The following is a 23,190-nucleotide window of genomic DNA, read 5'->3' on the forward strand; positions in this document are numbered from 1 at the left end:
CTGCATCTTCTACAGCCAGAGGCACAGCTTCATAGTGAAGTAAAGATTAAGATCTGGACCTGGACCTGTGTGGGGTTTTTTTTGTTTGTTTTGTTTGTTTGTTTTTTTTGTTTGTTTTTTTAATAGTTATTGTATCTCTGTAGCCTCTAAAATTATAAACAATTGCCTCATTTACCAGGGTGTTCCAGTGCAGTTGAGGTAAAACTGGGTAAGAACCGCACAGAGGCAGACCTGCGGCGCTACATCGATGAGCGTGATCTTCTGGAGAAAGAGAGGGAGGAGGTGAAAATAAGCTTGGCAAACCTCAAGAAAGAGAAGAGGGAAATCAAAGAGGAGCTCAGCGCCTGCCAAGGTACATCTGCACTTCCCGTGTGACCCAAAAGATTTGCACTGATCAGTGGGACTGACAGCAGTTTGTTGTTCTCAGATCCCAAGCAGCAGGCCTCAGTAGAAGCCCGTTTGAAGCAGAAGGAGGAGGCGTGCCGAGAGGCAGAGCAGCACAGGGTGGAGGTGGAGCTACAGCTGGTACAAGTGAAAGAAAATCTGAAGAAAGTGGAGTCGGGGCCTTTCACACTGGGAACTACACTTGACAGCAGCCTCCAGGACTCACCAGTGGTTAGTGCACTGGCTCTGTTTCTCTGAACCTCAGAAATCCATTCATTTGATAAATGGTTTCTGTGTGGATGAAGGTGCTCTCTCTGTTATTTTACCCTCAGCCTAAAGCAGCAACGACAGGCACTCCCCAAGTATCGTTATCATCATCGCCATCATCATCTTCCCAACCCTCCAACAGCAACGTGAATGCAGATTCAGCTTCTCCAGTCAATTCTGCTTCCGCTCTTAAAGCCAGACCCACCTCCATGATGACCACGAAAGGCAAAGTCCTACAGAAAGCCAAGGTAAGATTTTTATAATCAATAAAAGCATCAATGTCAGCATCTTAAAACACGTTACAGTTTGTATTTCTTTTACATTTATAGGAATGGGAGAAGAAATCAACAACCTAAGAGGAAATCTTCTTTGACTTCTATAAATTTGTAAGTTTCCATGGGTCTAGTCACCAGTCACATCTTCTGTTTTTGCAAGGAACCATTGAGTGAACAGACCAGACATTTAAATCGAGATCCTCCCTTCCCCCGGGTCCTTCATCCAAACCACCACCTTGCCAATACTATGATGAGCCAATCCCAGAGAGGCACACACTGTGTTCTTGGATACCACTGGATATAATCTTAATTTCAATGACTTTTTGAAGCTTTTTTCTATTTGCAAAGGGAGGAAATTGATGTAGTAGCATTTTGGCCAGTGTAAGAAAACCATTGTCATCTTTAAACATTGAAACAATTAATTTAAAACCACTGATTGGGGTTTTAACTTGGTAAGTTTGAGACAGATGCCCACTTACTAAATCAGCCATTCTGTACACAGATTGTAGCTTGGTTCATATATGCTGGTAGCCAAGATGTAAATATATTTACACCATTATTCAGCCTTTTGGCTTGTATTGCTAGCTAAAAATGCACTTTTTATTCAAATAAAAATATACTGACAAAAATATTGCCTTGATATTTTCTCATGCAAATGTCTCATTTTGCCTTTATTTTACAAACCGGAAACTGTAGCCTCAGTTTCCTGTTCTTTGTTTACAGGAGTGGTACGCAGTGTGGTCTTCTGCTGCTGTAGCCCGTCTGTTACAAGGTTCAACACGTGTGTTCAGAGATGCTCTTCTGCATATGTTTGTTGTAACGAGTGGTTATTTGCCTTATTGCCATCCTGTCAGCTTGAGACAGTCTGGCCCTTCTGCTCTGACTCTGGCATCAGCAAGGCATTTTTGCCCACTCACTGAATATTTTCTCTTTTTATGGACCATTCTCTGTAAACTCTAGAGATGGTTGTGTGGGAAAATCCCAGGAGGTCAGCAGTTTCTGAAATTCTCAGACCAGCCCAACAACCACGCCACATTCAGAGTAACTGAAATCACCTTTCTTCTCCATACTATCTATTTACTATCTCCTACCTTTATCTGGGAATCCCCTCAGTTATGTTGCTCCTCCTACATTTTGCATATTGACATTTTACAATATGACTGTGCTCTTTTCTGCCAGATCATTGCTCCTTATTTACCTCAACCAGCTAACTGAATTTAAGTATATGCAGCATAACATTAAAACATAGCACAGTTGGCATTTTGGGAAGGACAAATATGGGACCTTCATTTTTGTTATTTAAAAAAAAAAAAAAAAAAAAAGTCGTGATGATTATGGATTTAAAAATATTAAAATCCTGACACAGATATACACTAATAATATAATATAAAAGTTTATATTGTTTAAATACAAGGGAACCATGCTGAGGCAATTGCACAACAGTGAGCGCAGTGACTGACAAAAGTATTAACAGAGAAATGGATACATTACAGATGCAAAGAACTTTAAATTCTGAGGCAAAAACATTAGATATTAGATTTCCTTTTGCTCCATTGTGTACCTGCAAACATCCTTGGTTCTTAAGTGTTCATAGGTTCAGTGTATACTTTGTGTTTAAAAGTGTAGAACATGTCAGGCGCTATGCCTCCGACGGTGTAGTTTGTAGTGATGCAGAAGGCCCCGGTGGTTCTTCCTCTGCCCGCTCTTCCTCCTCAGGCTAGCAGGTCTTGGAAGATCCCCTCTGGATGAAGACCTACTGCTGCCTACAAACCAATCATAGAACAGTTTATGATTTCTGCATACATTCCTTTTGGCCACCAAACTTACCAAATTCTATACATTTACCATTTTAATTCTCTGGATCTTAACAGAGGATTAAAGGCAATATCATGAGATCTTAAAGTTTGGCTGCACACAATTATCTTTGCACTTACGTTTTATAGGACAAACAGATACGAAAAGGTTTTAAGAAAGAGGGGATACTGGCTTTAAAATAAAATTAAAAAGCTATGGATCAAAGAATAAATCAAGGATATAAGGAAAGAAGACTTTCATGAATGCCACTGACTTCTTTCACAGTGTGGTCCCTCATAACCTTGGCACTGGCAGCGGAAGCTCCCTCCGGACAAGATGCAGATCCCATTATTCATACATGGGTTAGGCTTGCACAGGTTTACTGGTTTCTTCACCTCTAAAAGAAAGAAATAACCACAAAACAGCCAATGACTTTAATGTAAAGTTAAAAAAAATGAGCATCTTTATGCAGAAAAGTCTGAGTGAAGGAAAAAGGCAGAAAAATTATATATTGCAGATTAGTTTCCCAACAGTTCCTTATCCATAGAAAAAGAAAGCTGTTTGGAATGTTTGGTAACAGAGGTGTTTCTCTGTATTTTTACCTGAACACAGCATCTGCACCAGTACATCCTCAAAGTACTTGAGATCCTCATAAGACGGCACTAAGATCATGTGTTCCTCTGCACCAGCAATCTGCATCAGCCTCTCTCTCTGTACATCTCCAATACCAACCACAAACACTGAGACTCCATTGTCTCTTATCTTTTGAGCCGGTACGACAGCATCGTCCCCACCTGTACCATCCGTCACCACCACTACAGCCTTGTTAACTCCAGGCCGTGCACCGTTAGCTATGTTGAGAACATTAGAGTGGATGTGGAGCAAAGCTGCACCCGTCGAAGCCACTCCACCCACGTACTTGGCGTCACCGATGGCCTTGAGGATGGAAGAACCAGTCTCATACGTGTCCAGCTTGAAGACAGTGGTGGCTCTCCTACTGTAGGCCACGAGGGCTACTTGAGCCACGTCACGGTTGATGTCAAACTGGACGGTGACACTCCGCACAAAGTCCCGCAGAGTGGCAAAGTTGTCACGGCCGACACCACCCGATGCATCCAGGGCAAACACCAGATCTACAGCTTGACCCAGACAACCTGCAAAACAAAAGAGAAAAAAAGATAAGCTGGGGGGAAAAATTTAGACAGGCAATTTGCACTTTTTGTATGTATACACACTCCTTCTGGTAGTTTCTCATATGACACTAACCTAAAGGTGGCATCAATGTACCAACATATTCAGCATATTTGTCAGACCTTGCATATCCACGCTGCAGATCTTGGCCTTGAGCTCAGGGATCTTGAAAGTGATCCTATCATGTGACGAATAAGTTAGAGTCCTCTGGGGATTTCCTGTGATGTTATTTAGCTGCCCCTTTAAGCTGTCAGGTCCCACCCCTATCAGGAAGACCTCTCTATCTCGGGCAAATCTAGACGGCTCAACCACCTCGTCGACAGCAGGAGTTGCAGTGAGCAGCACCACCACACGGGGAAGGTCATCTGCGACATCAGCAAAGACTGGCGCACTCATAAAGCCGTGACGAGTAACGTAACGCAGGGCCTGGCCTGTCTTTGTCTCACCACCAATTAACTGAAGTGAATCCACGGCCTTAAGAAGACCCCTCAGGTCCCCTTTGAACTTGCCAACCTGAGCCTCAACTCGAGGCTCTCCACCAAACACCGCCAGGCCCACCTTACTGGGGCTGTCAGATCCAATCACAGTCTGCAGGAAGCGCTTTAAGAAGGACTTGAGGCGGAGAAAACCTTCCAAAGTGATTGTGGTAGAACCCTCCAGCAGGAAGAGCAAATCTACAGAGCAGTCCAGCAATAATACAGGAGCTGAGGAGGAATAGAGGGTTTTGTTAGTTTGCAGTGTAAGATAAGCATAACCTCAATACGCAGCCGGCAAGTTTGAGTGTACTGACCACAGTGTAGGTCTCCTCCATAGCCAGGAGGACACACGCAGCGGTAGCCCTCTGAACCTTCTGATACACATGTTCCACCATTCAGACATGGCTGAGAGTCACAAGGATCTACAGCAGAGAGAGATGCAGAAAGTGAGCTGCAGATACAGCATCTGAGAGATGGCAAAAAGGTGGAATAAAAGGGAAAGGACGAGGTTGTTACCTGGACAAATCGTTCTATGGCAGACTGTCTGGTGTCTCTTATAAATCTTGTTGTACCTGCACAACACAAAATTCAAAATATTCTATTAGTATTTAAAACAGCGGCTTATAGATAGTGTAATATGGGTACGTTCCCGACCCCCATTGGCCATTCTCTCACTTTGGCTTCTTATGTAATAGAAATACAGTAACTGAGCCATACCAACAAATTGATAATCTAATTATTATAATAACTGGCCTGAGGCAGTTTATATCTCAGCTGAATTGCAGTTACCTGCCATTCATGTGAATTGTTCATTCATTCATATTGACAGTTTCAGGTAATATAAACCACACACCCGTGACTACTTTTTTGTGCTTGAGAGAAAGAAAAAAAAGAAATTTTACCTTGAGTGTAATGGTCTAGCTCCATTTGCCTCAGGCCATTTTGCTGTGGTAAAGTTGCAATGTTGTGTGAAATTAATTTTGTCAAAGGCCATTTTAATTTTGTCTGGGAGGGTCTGAAAGAATTACATTGCTGTAGCTTGTTTTTTATTAACACCCTCACACTGACACAGCACATTAACACATGGGAGTTACACTGTTCCATTGCTGTCTTGTGGCTCATTGAGCAATGAGGAAAAAAATGTTACACACTTAGATCCAATGTACCATCCAAAATAGATAATATTAAGTTATACAGTAGTGTGCAAAAATCTTGAGCCACCCCCATGTCTTCATATTTTGCTTGGGAAACAGGGAGAAAAAGCTGAGGTATCTCCATGCATTCATGCACACTTGCCTATAGTAGGGACACAGAGACATGTATGGGGAATAGCCTTTGGAGCCTTTCCAACACATGTAGTTCCCCTGCAGCTCTTTAACTGTCTCCAGTGTCTTCCTCTCACAGGGAAATGTCTCCATCTGGCAGCCTGGAGAACAGGGTTGAGGGGTTAGAAGAAGACTAGACACTGAGTAATGACGTACAAGATTTGAAAATTATTAGAGCAACACAAAACAAGGACGCTAGAGAAAGAGATTCTCGTTTACTTCTTTAAATAATAAGCATGAATAGCAGTCATAGTTTGCGTCAGTGCAAAGTCTAACCTGCGGGTGTGGCACTGCAGACAGAAAAGGTGGTTAATGTCGTGTACAGGCCATTGACAGCATCATGGAAATGCTCAGCAAAGAGGACGTGGTTCTCTATGGGCTCACTGGCTAAGGCATGTAGCTCCTCCCATCTGAAAACATACAGAGTCAGCTTAGCAAAAAAAAAAAAAATGACATGTACTTTAATGTATCATTATAGAGAAAGATTAATGTCAAACCATCAAACATACTTGGGGTAGCGCAAGCCCACAGCAAACAAAACCACGCCGGTGTCTTTAAGCTGAGCAGCTGCCGGCACTGAGTTGCCCTGAGATCTCCCATCCGACAGTAGGATAGCAATGCGAGGCACGCTGGAGGCGTTGCGGCCACCTGGAAAACCCTTCCTTAGGATGTATTTTAAAGCCAGGCCTGTTTGGGTGCTGCCTCCCCTGTGGGTAGAGAATTTGGAAAATTGAAGCAGCAGGATTATGTTTTTGTTAGAAAAATACTGAGCAGTTAGGGCACATGTACTGTACTACAGCAGATGTCAGAAGAGTCAAGAATCCACTGCATGTTGCTGCCAAAGTAAACTAAAGATTACCTTTGGATGGATTTTTGGTCTACTGACTAGAATACTGACAAAGTTTCATCACCCCAGGCCTCATGACACACATTTAAATCATTTTCTGTTTGCTTGTTTTCTAAAAGAACATAAATGTCCACTGAGAAAAAGATCTTTTACAGTTGCTAGAGGGCAGACATGGTGAAACAAATGCTATGATGTGCTTACTTTCCACCCAATCATATTTTGCAGTTTGTCCACTGGATGAGGGCTGAAGTGAAAAGCTTTTACGCTTCAAGTGCTTTAGGCACAATTTAACCTCCTTAGCACAGATCGATGTGAACATAAACTCTACGCCTTGGAAATATTGAAACTTAAGAACCTTGTACTTCTTTGAACAACAATGCTGAAGAAAGACACATCTGCCTTTAAAGCTACTTGCAGTAGTTTCCTTGTCATTAAAGCAGGGGCGTAGGAATGAGTTTCCTATTGGGGGGGACACATATCGGAAACCTGACAGATCCATAAATACTCTGAGAAAAGCATTTAAAAAATGCTATTTGATCTTTTACTTTATTATTTTTCAAATGTTTCTTGGAAAAATAGTGTCGTGTACACTTGTATGATTGCATATATAATTTACATATGTATATGTTTTATAATTGTAGGACGTGGGCAAACTGGCTTGATCACAGATTACTGTTACCAGTGCATAGTTACTAATGCACAGATAAATGTTACCAATGCACAGATAAATGTTACCAATGCACAGATAAATGTTACCAGTGCATAGTTACCAATGCACAGATAAATGTTACCAGTGCATAGTTACCAATGCACAGATAAATGTTACCAGTGCATACCTACCAATGCACAATTTTAAAATTGTGTAATAGATGTTGTGCATGGTGGTTAAGACTACTGCCTCACAGCTAGATTGACATCTAGGTCTGGGTTCAATTCCACCTTGGCCCGGGTCTCTCTGTGTGGAGTTTGCATGTTTCCCCGTGTCTGTGTGGGTTTCCTCCCACAGTCCAAAGCCACACAGTTACTGGGGTTAGGTTAATTGGTCACTCTAAATTGCCCATAGGTGTGAATGGTTGTCTGTCTCTCTGTGTTAGCCCTGCGACAGGCTGGCGACCTATACAGGGTGTACTGTGCTTCTCACCCTATGTCAGCTGTGATAAGCTCCAGACCCCCCCCCCCCCCACCCCCCCCCCCCCCCCCCCCCCACCCCCCACCCCCTCACGACCCTGAACAGAATAAGCGGAAGAGAATGGATGGATGGAGATGTTGTAGCATTGAAACATTCAAAGATAAAACTCTGTCAAGCATCATCTTCTTCTAGTAAAGGGAAGGGAAATGTGTCCATAAAAACAGTTTGCCATGAAAGAAGAAATTTTAAAAAATGTCACAGAATTATATCTATAATTTTATGGTTTAAAACTTACTATAAGTTAACAATTTTTCATTCCTTGAAAATCAGTAGTAGTTATCACATTTTGCAGATAGAACCTTATAATTCCAAACAAAAAAGGAGTTTTTTAGAATTAGAAGGTTCTCTCTGCATTATACTTGTTCAACAGAGTGCTGTACAGAGTGCAAAAACTGTAGCCCCTTAACTGGCAAGGGCCCGGTGACGGGCCGTTTGTAGTCCCTTTTATATGGCAGGCTAGACCCTCCCATTTTTATTGACACGTCATTCGGCCAATCATGTAACTGGCTGCACCAAATCACCTGACAAAGCTACGTGACGCCCTCTGAGTATTATTGGCTCTGGGAAACCCATTTCTTAACATGATTGGCCGAATGAGGTGTCAGTCAAAATGGGCGGGTCTAGCCTGCCATATAAATGCACTTCATTCGGCCCGCGGACCAGACGCAGCCGATTAATAGGCTATGTTCAGAGCCAATAATAACCAGAGGGTGTTATGTAGTTGTTTCAGGTGATTTTATTTGCTGCCAGTTAAGGGGTTAAAGCTCAATATCTCAAAACTGGTCAGAATGTAGATAGAACCTTATAATTCTAAGGGGACAAAATGTTACCAATGCACAGACAAATGTTACCAGTGCACAGATAAATGTTACCAGCGCACAAACAAATGTTACCAGTGCACAAACAAATGTTACCAGTGCACAAACAAATGTTACCAATGAACAGATAAATGTTACCAATGAACAGATAAATGTTACCAATGAACAGATAAATGTTACCAGTGCACAGACAAATGTTACCAGTGCACAGACAAATGTTACCAGTGCACAGATAAATCGTCCCCTTAGAATTATAAGGTTCTGACATTTTTGACAAAACTGAGTTATTGTCATACACTTATTTGCTGACCACTTATGAACAATATGTAAGAGATTTTTTTTCAAATATATATATTTTTGGGCGTTTTATTCACAAAATAATAAGATTCTATCTGCAAAATCAAACTTTAACTTGGTACTATAAGGTTCTATCTGTGAACCAATAGGCACTTGAAATGTTCACAAGAGAGCCAATCAGGCTGCTTCTTTTTTGTAATGTTGGTGCCCAATGTCAAGCAAAGGAGCAGAGGAGATGCTAGAGAAAATGTTTCATGGTAAGCTGGGGCTGTTTACAAGATATCTAAAGCTTGAGGATTTCAAAAATGAGTTGACAACAGACAGAAGTACTAATGGCAGGAAAATTCTTAACTTTTGATTTCTTTTTTTTTTAGATTGCACTGAGCTGTTTCTTTGCACTGTTAGCTACGAAGCTAGCGAGCTAACACTAGTTTTGTATTGTTTGTCTGTGGTCAGTGCTAACATAAAAAAACAAACAATGTAGTTGGTAATATTGAGAATAGTCAAAGGTCATAATATAAGTTACCTCACGTATAAAATATTATTGATTGAAGAATGACTTTAGATTTTAATATATTCTATGACCTAGCAGTGGTACCATGCTAATGAGCTCTGTCTATTTTTATTTCTGTCATCAAACTCCAGAAGAGCAAGTAAAAGAAAAAAACACCAGAAAAGGGACGGCAAAGAAATTGTTACATTTTTCCTGAATAAATACAACCGAAAGAAAACAGTTTATTGTCAGTGACATTTTTATAGCAGAATGATTTTAATTAAAGATCCAAGTTTAAAAAATCTACCTTTTAAGTGGGATGAGTTTTTATTTGGATTTTTTTACTCAGTGGTCATGGACTCAGAATCTAAATGTTTATTCAGAATTTTAAAGAATGTTTTTTCTGGTAGATTGCAGCTTGTAAAATTTAAAAAGATCTAGGCTAAATGGGGAAAAAAAAAACATTGTGGTAAATTATCCAGAATTTGTTTGACTCTCTGTACAAATTTTATTGAAATTTGAGTTTGTTTATATGTCAAAGTATACGCCTCCTAAATTTACATCAAATGTTTATTTTGTTCTATTTATTTATTATTAATTTTATTTTTACTTGTTGGTTTTCATATAATTATATGTTGAGTTATCTTAGGAAAACTTTGGAAAAATAAAGGATGGGGAAAAAGAGGGCTTATGTCTGCCAACATAAGTTTAATTCAATTCAATTCAATTCAATTTTATTTATATAGCGCCAAATCACAACAAACTGTCGCCTCAAGGCGCTTTGTATTGTGGGTAAAGACCCTACAATAATACAGAGAAAACCCAACAGTCAAAACGACCCCCTATGAGCAAGCACTTGGCGACAGTGGAAAGGAAAAACTCCCTTTTAACAGGAAGAAACCTCCAGCAGAACCCGGCTCAGGGAGGGGCAGTCATCTGCCGTGAACGGTTGGGCTGAGGGGAGAGAAAAACATGCTGTGGAAGAGAGCCAGAGATTATTATCAATTAATGATTAAATGCAGAGTGGAGTATAAACAAAGTAAATAAGGTGAATGAGAAACAGTGCATTATGTGAACCCCCCAGCAGACTAGGCCTATAGCAGCATAACTAAGGGATGGTTCAGGGTCACCTGATCCAGCCCTAACTATAAGCTTTATCATAAAGGAAAGTTTTAAGCCTAATCTTAAAAATAGAGAGGGTGTCTGTCCCCCGAATCCAAGCTGGAAGCTGGTTCCACAGAAGAGGCGCCTGAAAGCTGAAGGCTCTGCCTCCCATTCTACTCTTAAGTATCCGAGGAACCACAAGTAAGCCAGCAGTCTGAGAGCGAAGTGCTCTGTTGGGGTGATATGGTACTATGAGGTCTTTGAGATAAGATGGTGCCTGATTATTCAAGACCTTGTATGTGAGGAGAAGAATTTTAAATTCTATTCTAGATTTAACAGGGAGCCAATGAAGAGAAGCCAATATGGGAGAAATATGCTCTCTCTTTCTAGTCCCTGTCAGTACTCTAGCTGCAGCGTTTTGGATCAGCTGAAGGCTTTTCATGAAAAGTCTTGTTATCTTGTTAATGAAAAGTTTGATTTTTTTTTTTTTTTTTTAAATTGTACAATTTTAAAATTGTGTAATAGATGTTGTGCATGGTGGTTAAGACTACTGCCTCACAGCTAGATTGACATCTAGGTCTGGGTTCAATTCCACCTTGGCCCGGGTCTCTCTGTGTGGAGTTTGCACGTTTCCCCGTGTCTGTGTGGGTTTCTTCCCACAGTCCAAAGCCACACAGTTACTGGGGTTAGGTTAATTGGTCACTCTAAATTGCCCATAGGTGTGAATGGTTGTCTGTCTCTCTGTGTTAGCCCTGCGACAGGCTGGCGACCTATACAGGGTGTACTGTGCTTCTCACCCTATGTCAGCTGTGATAGGCTCCAGACCCCCCCACCCACCCCCCCACGACCCTGAACAGAATAAGCGGAAGAGAATGGATGGATGGAGATGTTGTAGCATTGAAGCATTCAAAGATAAAACTCTGTCAAGCATCATCTTCTTCTAGTAAAGGGAAGGGAAATGTGTCCATAAAAACAGTTTGCCATGAAAGAAGAAATTTTAAAAAATGTCACAGAATTATATCTATAATTTTATGGTTTAAAACTTACTATAAGTTAACAATTTTTCATTCCTTGAAAATCAGTAGTAGTTATCACATTTTGCAGATAGAACCTTATAATTCCAAACAAAAAAGTGGGATTAGAATTAGAAGGTTCTCTCTGCATTATACTTGTTAAAAAAAAACAAAACAAAAAAAAAACATTTGCACATTTAATAGGATTTTGATATTACTGATTTAGAATACATATAGGGTGTGTTTCATAATCATGTGTGAACAAGACTTTTTGCTATACAGAGTGCAAAAACTTTAAAGCTCAATATCTCAAAACTGGTCAGAATGTAGATAGAACCTTATAATTCTAAGGGGACAAAATGTTACTAGTTCACAGATAAATGTTACCAGTGCACAGATAATTGTTACCAATGCACAGATAAATGTTACCAGTGCACAGATAAATGTTACCAGTGCACAAATAAATGTTACCAGTGCACAAATAAATGTTACCAGTGCACAGATAATTGTTACCAGTGCACAGATAAATGTTACCAGTGCACAGATAAATGTTACCAGTGCACAAATAAATGTTACCAGTGCACAGACAAATGTTACCAGTGCACAGACAAATGTTACCAGTGCACAGATAAATGTTACCAGTGCACAGATAAATGTTACCAGTGCACAAATAAATGTTACCAGTGCACAGATAAATGTTACCAGTGCACAGATAAATGTTACCAGTGCACAGACAAATGTTACCAGTGCACAGACAAATGTTACCAGTGCACAGATAAATGTTACCATTGCACAGATAAATGTTACCAGTGCACAGATAAATGTTACCAGTGCACAAATAAATGTTACCAGTGCACAAATAAATGTTACCAGTGCACAGATAAATGTTACCAGTGCACAAATAAATGTTACCAGTGCACAGACAAATGTTACCAGTGCACAAATAAATGTTACCAGTGCACAGACAAATGTTACCAGTGCACAAATAAATGTTACCAGTGCACAAATAAATGTTACCAGTGCACAGACAAATGTTACCAATGCACAGATAAATGTTACCAGTGCACAGACAAATGTTACCAGTGCACAGATAAATGTTACCAGTGCACATGTTGTGCCTTCAAAATAAAAGCACGCGAGTTAAAAATTTCAAAATCAAGTATTTTTCTCCTCTGCTGTGTAATTTTTGGTTGGGACAAATGCGCCTGTCTCCATCCCCCCCGGTTCCTACGCCTATGCATAAAAGGTCATCGTAGCAGGTAACTCTGCACATTTGATTTGGGTTTTATGTCAGATGTCCTTTATGACGTAACCCCAAAGATGATTTTTTTTTCTCTCTGGCTAGAAATGAACCAGCAACCTTTTGTTTGCCAAGGAAATGTGTTAAGCGCTAAGCTATATGTCTTTAAAGGGTGATAACCAGGGGTTAAAGTGGGCTGGGGGTGCTTGTTTAGTTAACTGGGTTGGGCAGGTTACCCATATGTCACACGGTTACTGCAGAGGCCGGTCTTTCCAGTGACAGCATGGAGTTACTTGCTCAGTAATAAGAAAAGAATGATGCCGATTAGATTCACTCACTGAATTCTACCTTGTATACTACCTTTAATCATGTTTAGGGGATGAAAATCAGCCATGTAGCTCATGTAACATCCACTTATATCTTGGTGAATTCAGTTGGCTAAATCCACAAAGAGCAGTAGCAGCACATGCCAGCTGATCACAGTCTGTACACAAAACAAATTATTATGTGACTCAGTAATTCTTTACCCCATGCTGCACTGCTACACCCAAATTTAGGGTTCCCCCACCTGCCAAATCCCACTTTAATCCCTTGTAATAATGATAATAGCACAATAAATCCTTGAAATCACTTTTCTAAGTGAATTAAAAATGCATAAAAACAGAACTATCTAATGTCGTCAGATGTAAACAAATATGTTATGCATACCTGTAGTCTTTTCTTTCCCCTATCTTGGGACATATGCCAGATTCTGAAGGGGGTATGCTAGAAAAACATTTGAGAACCACTGATGTGGAGTATGTCGCTGTATTAATTTGATTTGTGGTAATGTAACTAGTTATAGGTTTAAATTGTGGGGACCCACTTTAAACCAGCTGGTGAGTCAAAATGTTATTTCCACATTGCGAGCAACACACATACACAGAGACACACGCATCAGGTTGAATTACCTTCCTTTTCCTCGGCTTATGCACTTATCCAATATCCAGTGACCACCTGTGGTGGGCCTCTAATCTGAAATTAATTTGTTTTCCTTTCCAGGGAGCATTTGGTGCTACTTAGCCACATGTGTCCATGTACATGTGTTTTGCTGTCAGCACAGTTTAAGAGATTTATAAAGTACAAGATGAGAACAAGAAAATCTTTCCAGTCTGGCTATGATCAACCTAATACTCTCACTTAATTTCCCATTTATTCCTTGATTTTTTGAAAACATGTCAGAAGACATTTATTTTGAAATAAAACACCAAAGCCCAGCTCACAGACACATCAATACCTCCAACAGGAACATGCCTATTTTCTTTTAGCACCAGGTCTTTTTTTTTTTTTTAACTCCCACAATAGATGTATGAGTTGTCAATTCATCCAACTACTGAATCTGCTATGGCAAAGCTGTATGCATCTACCACACACATGCAGAGCTGTGATCTCAGTCAGCACTCACAGCGTCATGCACATGCTGGCTAGTTGATAACTACGTAGGAGCCATGGGAAAGAGGAGGCCTGCCAATATGGGGACGTTGTTCTCCAAAACAAAGAATGCTGTGAGCCACAAATGCTTTTTGACTATTCTGAGAAGTGCTGTTTTCTAATTAATCTTAAAATAATGTTTCCTGCTTCTTTAGTGAGCTCACGTGATAAAAACGCCATGATTTCATAGTGGATGTCAAAGAACCTGCTTAGACCACAGGAACTCTTCAGCATGAATGTTAATTTTCCATCTTGGGAATGCAAAGTAGTTTTGGAAAGTTCACTTATTAGCCTTTTTTAAAGCTTCCATTCATATGCCACATCCCTCATAAATAAATATAACCTATTATTGAGCAAAATCAATCTTAACTTATTTAATGGCTAGATCTCACATTTTGAAGTACTTCTGCTCAGATGACAGAAGAGACGCACCTGTAAGAAATGTCCTTCATCTGCTTCTTCAGCTCCTGTTTGGTGGAATACGAATCCAGGGAAAACTCAAGCCGAGGAGTTGAGCCAAACTGAATCAAACCAACTCGCACCTGCACGGGTTGAAATTCCAAGAATACTGACTGACAGGATGTGAAGATGGAGACAGAGAGAGAAAACACCACAAACCTTATCTGGTCCAATTTCTAGTGCTTGACAGAGTTTGATTGCATAGTGTTTGGACCTCTCGAAGCTGCCTTTCCCAACGCTGTAGGAACCGTCCATGAGGAAGAGGATATCCATGGCTGCTGAGCACCGCATCACTTCCCATTCAAACAAACACACAGAATAAACCACACTGGGTGTACAGACAAAGATGGGTCAATAGGTCCAAACTCATTCACTAGCTTCACCACATTCTTATATTATATTGGCTTTCCTGGCTGGATATCAAATGGACTGTTGCAGACAAAAATAGCACATTGATATAATAAGAGAAAACAAACTCTGCATGCCAAAGCTCAATTTTCTTTTCTTTCTTTTTTTTTTTGTGCACACATTAAACCACTACCAAGCAAAAATTCTCTCTGACTCCGATACATGTTTGTACTTGCTGGGGGCAGAAGTAATGTGTGGTGGTGCTGTCATGTTAGCATTCAGCTGATTATGAAAAGGGGCATTAGTGACAGATTATACATGGAGCCTGTGCCAGCTGCCTGTCATTTATGTCATCTGCTTACAGAAAAGTCACATCCCACACTGACACAGATATCAGGCCAGTAAGACCACCTACTTCTTAAGTCTTTCTACCTCACAATTTGTCATCCATTTCTAAATATACTCAAGCATCTCTGGCTCATTTACTGCATGCTGACTAACATCTAATTACAGCATGGCCTAGCATGTCCCAACTCTTCCTACCACCTACAGTCAAAGTTGTTCAGTCTTTTTCTAATTTTAATGTCATGAACTTTAACATTTAACATGCTAACTGAGGCCTGTTGTTTCTCTGAGCATTGCACAGTCTGACCTTGGGGTGGAAGTGGGACAGCCACTCCCGGGGAGACAGTGGCATTGTGTTAACACATACCTGAATATACCAGTCCAGAAAACTGCCAAAATGTCTGCTTTTATACAGGTGACTGCACTTGCTGATGATCAAATAATTAAGTCTATTTAATTAGCAGCACTTAGCTGTAGCTTACCTTCTTAATTCCTATGGAAGCAGTAAGGGTGCACTTAGTTTTTCACATGACTGCAAAGAGTGCTCTGAAAACTTTTTTCACATGACTGTAAGTTTCATGTGTTAACCACTTTGCAAAAGTTAGGGCTGGTAAGGTACTCACTTTCTCCTGCAGAGTTGATTTTCACAATGTTCTCATGGCTGGTTTGGATCTCCTGCACAGAGGTGCTCTGCTGAACTAGCAGGCACCGACAACACAGAGTCAAAAATCTATATTTACTCAAATACAGTCACTAATGTTTCCACATGTAGCACAAACCTATGACAACGAAGCCTAAATAACTGTTAAAAAACAGTTGAAACATGATTTATTGAGCATTTAATTGGTTTTCTAAATGCGTCTAGACTACTAGGATTCCCCACAAGGTTTCATAAACTCATCATAAATCTGAGGGTTTGCAAAATTATCACTGCAATTTGAATTTGTTTACATGTTAGTTTTATTTGGATCCCCATCAGCTTCCATAAATAGTCACTAGTCTCCCTGGGGTTCACTCAGCAAGGTTCAGATTCACAAAAGACACCTGTAAAAACCCACAACCTCTTCATGTTAACTGCATTTATTTAGTTTCATTCACAAACGTCCAATAGAGCCCTCAGAAAAGTAAAATAATGCAATAAATTGAATGCTTTCCCTAAAGCCAATATTGACTCCCATATGACCCTCTTCTACAGTGGATAATTGAGTATTTCAAGCTAATGCGAGTGGACAACTGAAGAAGACCATTCTTTCACTCCATTCAGTCAAAGGACGTTTCTCTATTCAGCCACATGTACGGCTCAGAGGAGAGCGAGGACGTGATTTCATGTGAACGTGCCTTTTTGTCCGACGGAGGCATTTGTTCGGCGCAGAGAAGGGGGCACTTGAGTGATTGTATAAACATGCGTTTCCACACTGAATGGATTCCACACTCTGAATACCGCAGTGTTTCTTTTCAGTTAGCAAGAAAGTGTCAGTTTGTTCCCGTCAGCGTCACTGTAATGCTTCAGGCTGCCAGTGTCATGGTGATTTAGTGTCTGCACATCAGCTAAAAACAGGTGATAAAAAGTCAAAAGAGCCAAACAATAAAGTATGACCGAAAACGCTGAAGAAAGGGTGCGCATACAGAAGTTTAATGGGACAATTTAGTGCCAACAGTGGCTTTGTCCTCCTTGGCTGCTCATATTTCTGTCACTGAAGTTGTCCACTGAGAGCTGGGGAGAAAAAAAAAAAAACACTGGCTGACATTCATATCGTAAATGTGACCAATGACAAAAGATCAAACAGGGAAAAACTACCACTAACTGATGCTTTACAGATACACCTTTTATATAGTAAAATACTAACTTGCAACGTTTTGAATTTCTCATTTAAATGTCTGAAAATTGTGGAAAATTGGCATCAAGTTCAACAAGCTGAAGGTCCCGATGATTTTTTTTAATTCACGGGCAAATTTAAAGATTAATTGATCGACCAAATCACTAATCAAAATCATATATGGCAACAATGTTGCCCAGACAGTCTTAAATCATTTATTCGTGGGAGGAAAGGCCTTCATCAGGTCATGAAAGATTAAGCACGACACTAATAATTAAAGAAGCCTACCACCTGCAAACCAGACCCCTGCTCTCCGACCTCATCACAATCCTGACCCTTTCAGCTGCCTCGAATTCCAGCAGCGTTGCAGCCCCAAAGTACTCCTGACAGTGAAAGTTTAAGGTCTTGGCAAGCAGCTTTTTTTTATGGTCAGTGTGGGGCCCCCGGTGCTCTGAACAAAACCGCTATCTGTTCAGCCAAGCGGCTCTAGCAAAACGACTGGCTCTTCAATGTCTGTGAAAGAACATGTAGCAGAAGAGCCAGGAGCAAGATAATAAATGTAAATCCTGCAGCTGAGGAGTTGATGTCAATTGGCATCAATCCCACTACAGTCTGGCAGATATACACAATATCTCCCTGAAATCAGAAAAAACAACTAGGATTAGCTTCCCCCTATCTGTGCAATTCAATTTGACAGGCTGGATTACATGGATATCTTGCACTGAAACATGTTATTTGTGTTGTCAGCTTGTCGCCTCTTGACAGGGTGAAACAGTCTGGTGTGCGCAAGTTCAAAGTCTCAAAATGACCTGTAATAAAGAGCTAGGATGGCGCTGAAGGTGTCATTTTTGAAAACTATTCAAGGATTATATTGCTCCACGACTCCTGCCTCTGCCCTCAGGCAAATGCCGACACCCTCGGGTCCACGGCAACAATGCTATGAAGCTGACGCAAAGTTTGCTTTGCCTGGAAACAAGCAGCATATCAAACGCAGGAGGATGGAAAGCACTTTGATGAGAGGAATTCTTCAGCGATCAAGACTTAACAGGTTAAAGCTGAAAAATGTCCTATAAAGAATCTCAGGTGGTCCAGAGGCACTTCAGTGATTCACCACACATTTTCCATCAAGCGGTGCATGAGCTTGGACCTTAAATGTGCTCACAAGCACCAGGGCCATGAACATTTTCAACACTGCACTGGCAAGGACACTACACTGAGGAAAAACATCAATACCTATCAGTACATGGCTAATATTAGCATTTATCTCAAATACTAACCCTGAAATGCTGCTGTATCCACTGACTTTTATTTACCAGGCATCCATAATGTGCAAGCAGATTAAAGACATTCCAAAGTAGTGCTTAAAACACTCCTCCCACTAATGGCTCTGAAGCACAGAAGGCAAAATGGTAATAAAATCAATAAACCAACCTTGGAGAAGCAGCAGAGTTAAGAGGAAGGAGAGGCAGTTATGAGGGTTCATCTCGGGATGCCTGGAACAACAACAAAAGGGTTACTTAGCCAGAATACAAAGTAAAAGCAGTAAAATGCACACACACGGTGAATTTTCTTTGTCTTCACATACTGTCCGAAGGATTTTCATGAGTGAAAGCATTCCGTTATTCCCAAGGTGAAATAAACATTAGTGATATATCCAGCAGAAAAACAAAAGGTCAGGGATGAAAATTGTGGAGGAGCCAGAAATACTGAAGGTTTTTTTTTGTTTGTTTGTTTGTTTTTTAGCTGTTTTTTTGTATTATTTGTACAGAGAAATGTTTAAACTGTGACAACATGTGGTTCAAAATACAGGAAACGTGTTCTATAGTGCTAGCCAAATGACATGTCTGTGTAGCTCTACTGCACAAAAATGAAAAAGAAATGGCTGCAATTACATTCTGATCAGGAAAGCCAGGTGCTACTGTAAGTAACCTCAGACTGACTGTACACTTGCCATATTTTCACAGCCAAGTGGTTGAGCTTTGGCCTTTCACAGGGTACTGAATAGAGGGACACTTGATGAGTGACAGCCTCCACGGAGAAACCCCAGGGTGCTTGTATTTGAGTGTTTTTATTAAAACGGAGGTTAGGTGATGGACGCTCAGTCCAGCCCTCTATGGCATGAATTTCAGTTTTTTGGAGAAAAAAAAATTTTCACCATAGTTTTCGAGAGCTTGAGATGTACACACATCATCATTTTCATACACACTATCGCTTCACCACAAACATAACATGTATATGGCCTTTAACTGAGTCCTGACCCCCTAATTGTTCCTCAGACCTGGTTCTGGGATCTACTTTTACTCACTTTCATCATGTTCACAGTCCTCACTGAGGAAAGGACCCTAACTGGCCAATCACATCCCATAAAAGGTTCTTGTGCCCATTTCCTGTAAGTTGGTACAAGTTCATGTTAGTGTGTGGTTTGCCTACTCATATATCCCATCACTCACTGCTCTGAAAAGATTACCACAGAGGTTCTCCTTGTGACCCCAATCCCTGCTCCAACACACCTGATTCAAATGATCGACTGGGTATTAAATGCTGCAGCTGCCTGATAACAAGATAATCAAGTGTTTTGGAGCAGGGAAGTATTAAGGTAGAACTGAAAGCTAGGGGGTCCAACCTGGTACTAGCAATGTGTACCTAACAAAGTGGCCATAATGTGTAATTTATCTAACAAAGGCATCCACACACAACACTCTGCTGACTTGATACCAGCATGTATATATATTAGAGTTTTGTCTGGGTTAAAAAGCTCTTCAAGAAGAGTGTAAATTACATTTGATGCGTGTGTGGTGAGGAATTCTGGCAGGAATGTGTGGCAGATATTAGCTAGGTAAATGTGTGTGTTTTTAAGAGTGTGTAATCTGTGTTTACAACATGTTCACCCAGGAGGTGGGTTGCCACGCCATGGATTACATTTGCAGAAAGATTCAATTTCTAAAGTCAGATGTTTCAGCACTGCTGACATAGCCCCACAAGCATCTTTCAATCCCACTGGCCTTAAGGTTATGATATGATTACACAGGCAAACTGTTACAATGACAGTCACGTGTTGTCACTCTTGGATACACATAATATCTCAAAGGGGCTGCAGATAAAGTCTGATTAACTCTGGCTGCTGATAAGCTAGGCTATAATATCCTTCCTGTGGCTGGGGAGACTGTGTGTGTGGTCCAGTAGGTATGCATATTATAGGGACCACAATCTTCTTACAAAGTAACTTTATACAGACGTTTCCTCCTTGTGGAGACAAAGAAAAAAAAACAAAAAAAAACCAACAAGACCCTGTAATGTTAATCTGGAACCTTTAAGATAAAGCCATGTTTTAAGATTAAAGAAAGGTTACGGTGTTGCACATACTAGTTCTGGCTACAGCTGACTAAATGTAAATTAATGTCTTCCAAAGGCATGGTTTTATAACTGTGTGCAGACTTGTTTCAACACAAGCCCACTATAATTGTGGGATCTGACAGCTTTGTGGGAACCAAAATGCTGGACCTGACAAGTTCACATAGCTGCCCGAAGGTCAAGACTTGATTTGAGGTATTCAATAGTGACAGTATGGTAAGGGGGATTGGTATATGGTATGCCAGTGACAGGTCCCCACAAAGAAAAGCGTACAAATATATGTGTATGTATGTTTGGGCAGACCAGAAAAACCCTCTGCACAGGTAAAGGCTGTGTGTATTTCCAAGACAGGGATAGGATTGTGTTCAGGATGGACCCCCTCTTTAAGAGGAGTCTGTGTGTCTGCGATACAGATCTGCAGAGCTGACATGATGTGGCTGTCTGAGAGGGCCCGTGCTGATAAACATCACGGGAGACTATTGATGCTCATTTTGTGCACTCGCCGGTACGTCTTGCTGACAACAGATTTCATTACTGCCAGGAGACAGCACCTTAGAGCACCCAGGCTTGCATAGGGAAGCAGCCAACCATACCAACATATAAGAGACACTTTTACAGCAAACATGTGTGTAGTGCACACACCTGTCTCAAAATTGGCTGCCTCTTCACAAGCATTCCTGTGGGTCCCTCCACATTCCCTAGGTCTGTCTCCCAGTGAGCACCTTTTCAGCTGTCTGCACTGGACTAGTTGTTCCAGCTAAATGGGTAAAACTGCACAGATCAGCCTACTAAGGGAGGGAAATGCTAATTAAAGTGTTTTCAGTGGTAAAATAATGGAGGAAGAGGAAGGGCTAAGTCATGCTTTTGTTTTGAGCTGTATGTTTGGTGGGAAAGTGCCTTCACTCTGTGTAATTAGAAAGGAGCACTAGCTTTTGAACCAGCTTCATACAAACTCCATACATCTCATAACCTGTACTTAGGAGCGAGTGTTTTACTTTACGAACCATCCTGACGGTGTAAATCACTTCAGGGTGAGTCGCCTGAAACAGCTGCTTTAAAAACAGCGGTGAGCAAATGTGGAAACTGTGCAGCATGACAGCTGATTAAAAGCCACAAAATGCTTTGGTATGTATCCAATGAAGTGATGTGTTGCTTGAACACGTTAGAAACCACACACAGAGGACGCAGTCTCCAATGGGCTTTTGGGGCAGCTTATCCTCAGTTCTTGGCTGATCAAGCTATAGAATATTATTGCTTAGAATATTTAGCAACAAACCTAGGTTATTGTGCAGAACCCTTTTAAGCTGGAAAAAAAACTCATCTTTTTATACTGTGCGTCATTGGAAGGGTTTTTTTTGTTTGTTTTTGGACATTCACCAGACACATTATTAGGTACACCTTGCTAGAGCTGAGTTGGATCCCCTTTTGCTTTCAGAACTGTCTTAATCCTTCATACCGTAGATTCAGCAAGATGCCGGACACATTACTCAGATTTTGGTCTATATCGTGTCAGCATCACGCAGTTGCTGCAGATCTGTTGGATGTAGATCTCTCACTCTACCACATCATTACTACCACATCATTACACATCCGCCATCAACTTAAACCTTTGACACAAGACAGGATGGATTTATGCTTTAATGTTTAAATTCTGACCCTTCCATCCAAATGTAGCAGAAACTGAGACCCATCAGACAAGGTAACGTTTTTCCAATCTTCTGTCGTCTAATTTTGGTGAGCCTGTACGAATAGTAGCTTCAGCTTGACATGAATCTAGTTCCATACGTCTACTTCAAGGTTTTATGAACAGTGCATTTTTCTGCATCCCCTGGTTGCAACAAGTCGTTATTTGAGTTAATGCTGCCTTTCTGTGTGCTCAAATTAGTCTGGCCCTTCTTCTATGACCTTTGGCATTTTTTTTTCTCTGTTGCGTGATTGGCTAATTAGACATTTGTGTTAACGGACAATTAAACCAGTGTACCTAATAAAGAGGCCACTTAGCATATTGGGATAACAGCTAAACCTTGAGCCATACTGTCAATGGTAATTATTTTAACATAGCTGGCCTTCGGGTGTGCAATTTGCATATTTCCGTCTGTTTACGCAGCAACAGATGAAGTTTGAAGTTTACGGTGGGTGGGAAAAACGTGTACATTTTCTTTTAGCCTAAATCTCCAGATAGTCTTTCACAGCTGGTCACGTATGTCAGCTTTAATGTCAGGTAAGGGGTCCCAATATGCATACATTAACTTTAAAGTCTTAGGTGCAACAGGAAACTGTTGTCACCGCCCACGTCAACATTTTCCCCCTGCTGCGCTATAATACGCCGCCCGCCACCAACACGCACCGATAAATCATCTCCTCACCGTGCGCTCTCCTCCAAGCTGAAGCGCGTCTTCCAGAAAGCAGTCTTCTCCGTCTCCCCACGCCACTTTGTTTCCGCACTGGTCTGATTTAATGAGGTGCTCTGCCTCTGACGAGAGGGGGAGCACCGACCCCACCTACTCGACATGCCTCTCTCTCTGATATACCTGCACCAATAAGTCTTCTTATGACCTCCTCCCATCTCCAACAGGTAGAGTACCGGAAAACAAGGAGTGGCCTAGAAAGCTTTTCATTCCCAAAATGAAAATCTCACTGACACCACTAGAGACACATGACAGTATAGAGACATTAAATTCAACCTT

At 40.9% G+C, this 23,190-nt stretch overlaps 2 protein-coding genes across 4 annotated transcripts in view; one reads left to right on the forward strand and one right to left on the reverse strand.

The window, feature by feature from the left end:
- Nucleotides 1-1,544, forward strand: part of afap1l2 (actin filament associated protein 1-like 2) — a 37,714-nt gene extending 36,170 nt beyond the window's left edge. For both annotated transcript variants that reach the window (XM_030754783.1, XM_030754784.1), the window contains 4 exons: nt 179-352; nt 428-615; nt 717-899; nt 981-1,544. In XM_030754783.1, coding sequence (XP_030610643.1) covers nt 179-352; nt 428-615; nt 717-899; nt 981-1,007 — 572 coding nt within the window. In that variant the 3' untranslated portion in view covers nt 1,008-1,544. The remainder of the gene's footprint in view (nt 1-178; nt 353-427; nt 616-716; nt 900-980) is intronic.
- An 801-nt stretch (nt 1,545-2,345) lies between these two features.
- Nucleotides 2,346-22,994, reverse strand: vwa2 (von Willebrand factor A domain containing 2). 2 transcript variants are annotated; one of them, XM_030755562.1, is made up of 14 exons: nt 22,870-22,994; nt 18,584-18,645; nt 15,959-16,033; nt 14,802-14,935; nt 14,616-14,725; nt 6,222-6,419; nt 5,989-6,122; nt 5,684-5,813; nt 4,904-4,959; nt 4,702-4,809; nt 4,034-4,615; nt 3,323-3,874; nt 2,995-3,117; nt 2,346-2,689 (listed from the first exon to the last, which is right to left on the reverse strand). In XM_030755562.1, exons 2-14 carry the CDS (start codon nt 18,633-18,635, stop codon nt 2,559-2,561), a joined length of 2,385 nt encoding a protein of 794 aa, XP_030611422.1. In that variant the 5' UTR covers nt 18,636-18,645; nt 22,870-22,994; the 3' UTR covers nt 2,346-2,558. The 2 variants fall into 2 exon arrangements, with proteins under 2 accessions (XP_030611422.1, XP_030611421.1); XM_030755561.1 differs by having other exon boundaries at nt 22,851-22,921.
- Between the last annotated feature and the right edge of the window lie 196 nt (nt 22,995-23,190).

The sequence above is a fragment of the Archocentrus centrarchus genome, chromosome 19, assembly GCF_007364275.1.
Source record: "Archocentrus centrarchus isolate MPI-CPG fArcCen1 chromosome 19, fArcCen1, whole genome shotgun sequence".
Classification (NCBI taxonomy): Eukaryota; Metazoa; Chordata; class Actinopteri; order Cichliformes; family Cichlidae; genus Archocentrus; species Archocentrus centrarchus.

Bases quoted from the DNA above. Each gene is read 5' to 3' on its own strand.
- vwa2 (XM_030755561.1), bottom strand. The intron at 14,936-15,958 runs GTGAGTACCTTA...TTGAATGGGAAG, and splicing joins AATCAACTCTGCAGGAGAAA to TGATGCGGTGCTCAGCAGCC. The intron at 14,726-14,801 runs GTTTGTGGTGTT...CAACCCGTGCAG, and splicing joins TAGAAATTGGACCAGATAAG to GTGCGAGTTGGTTTGATTCA.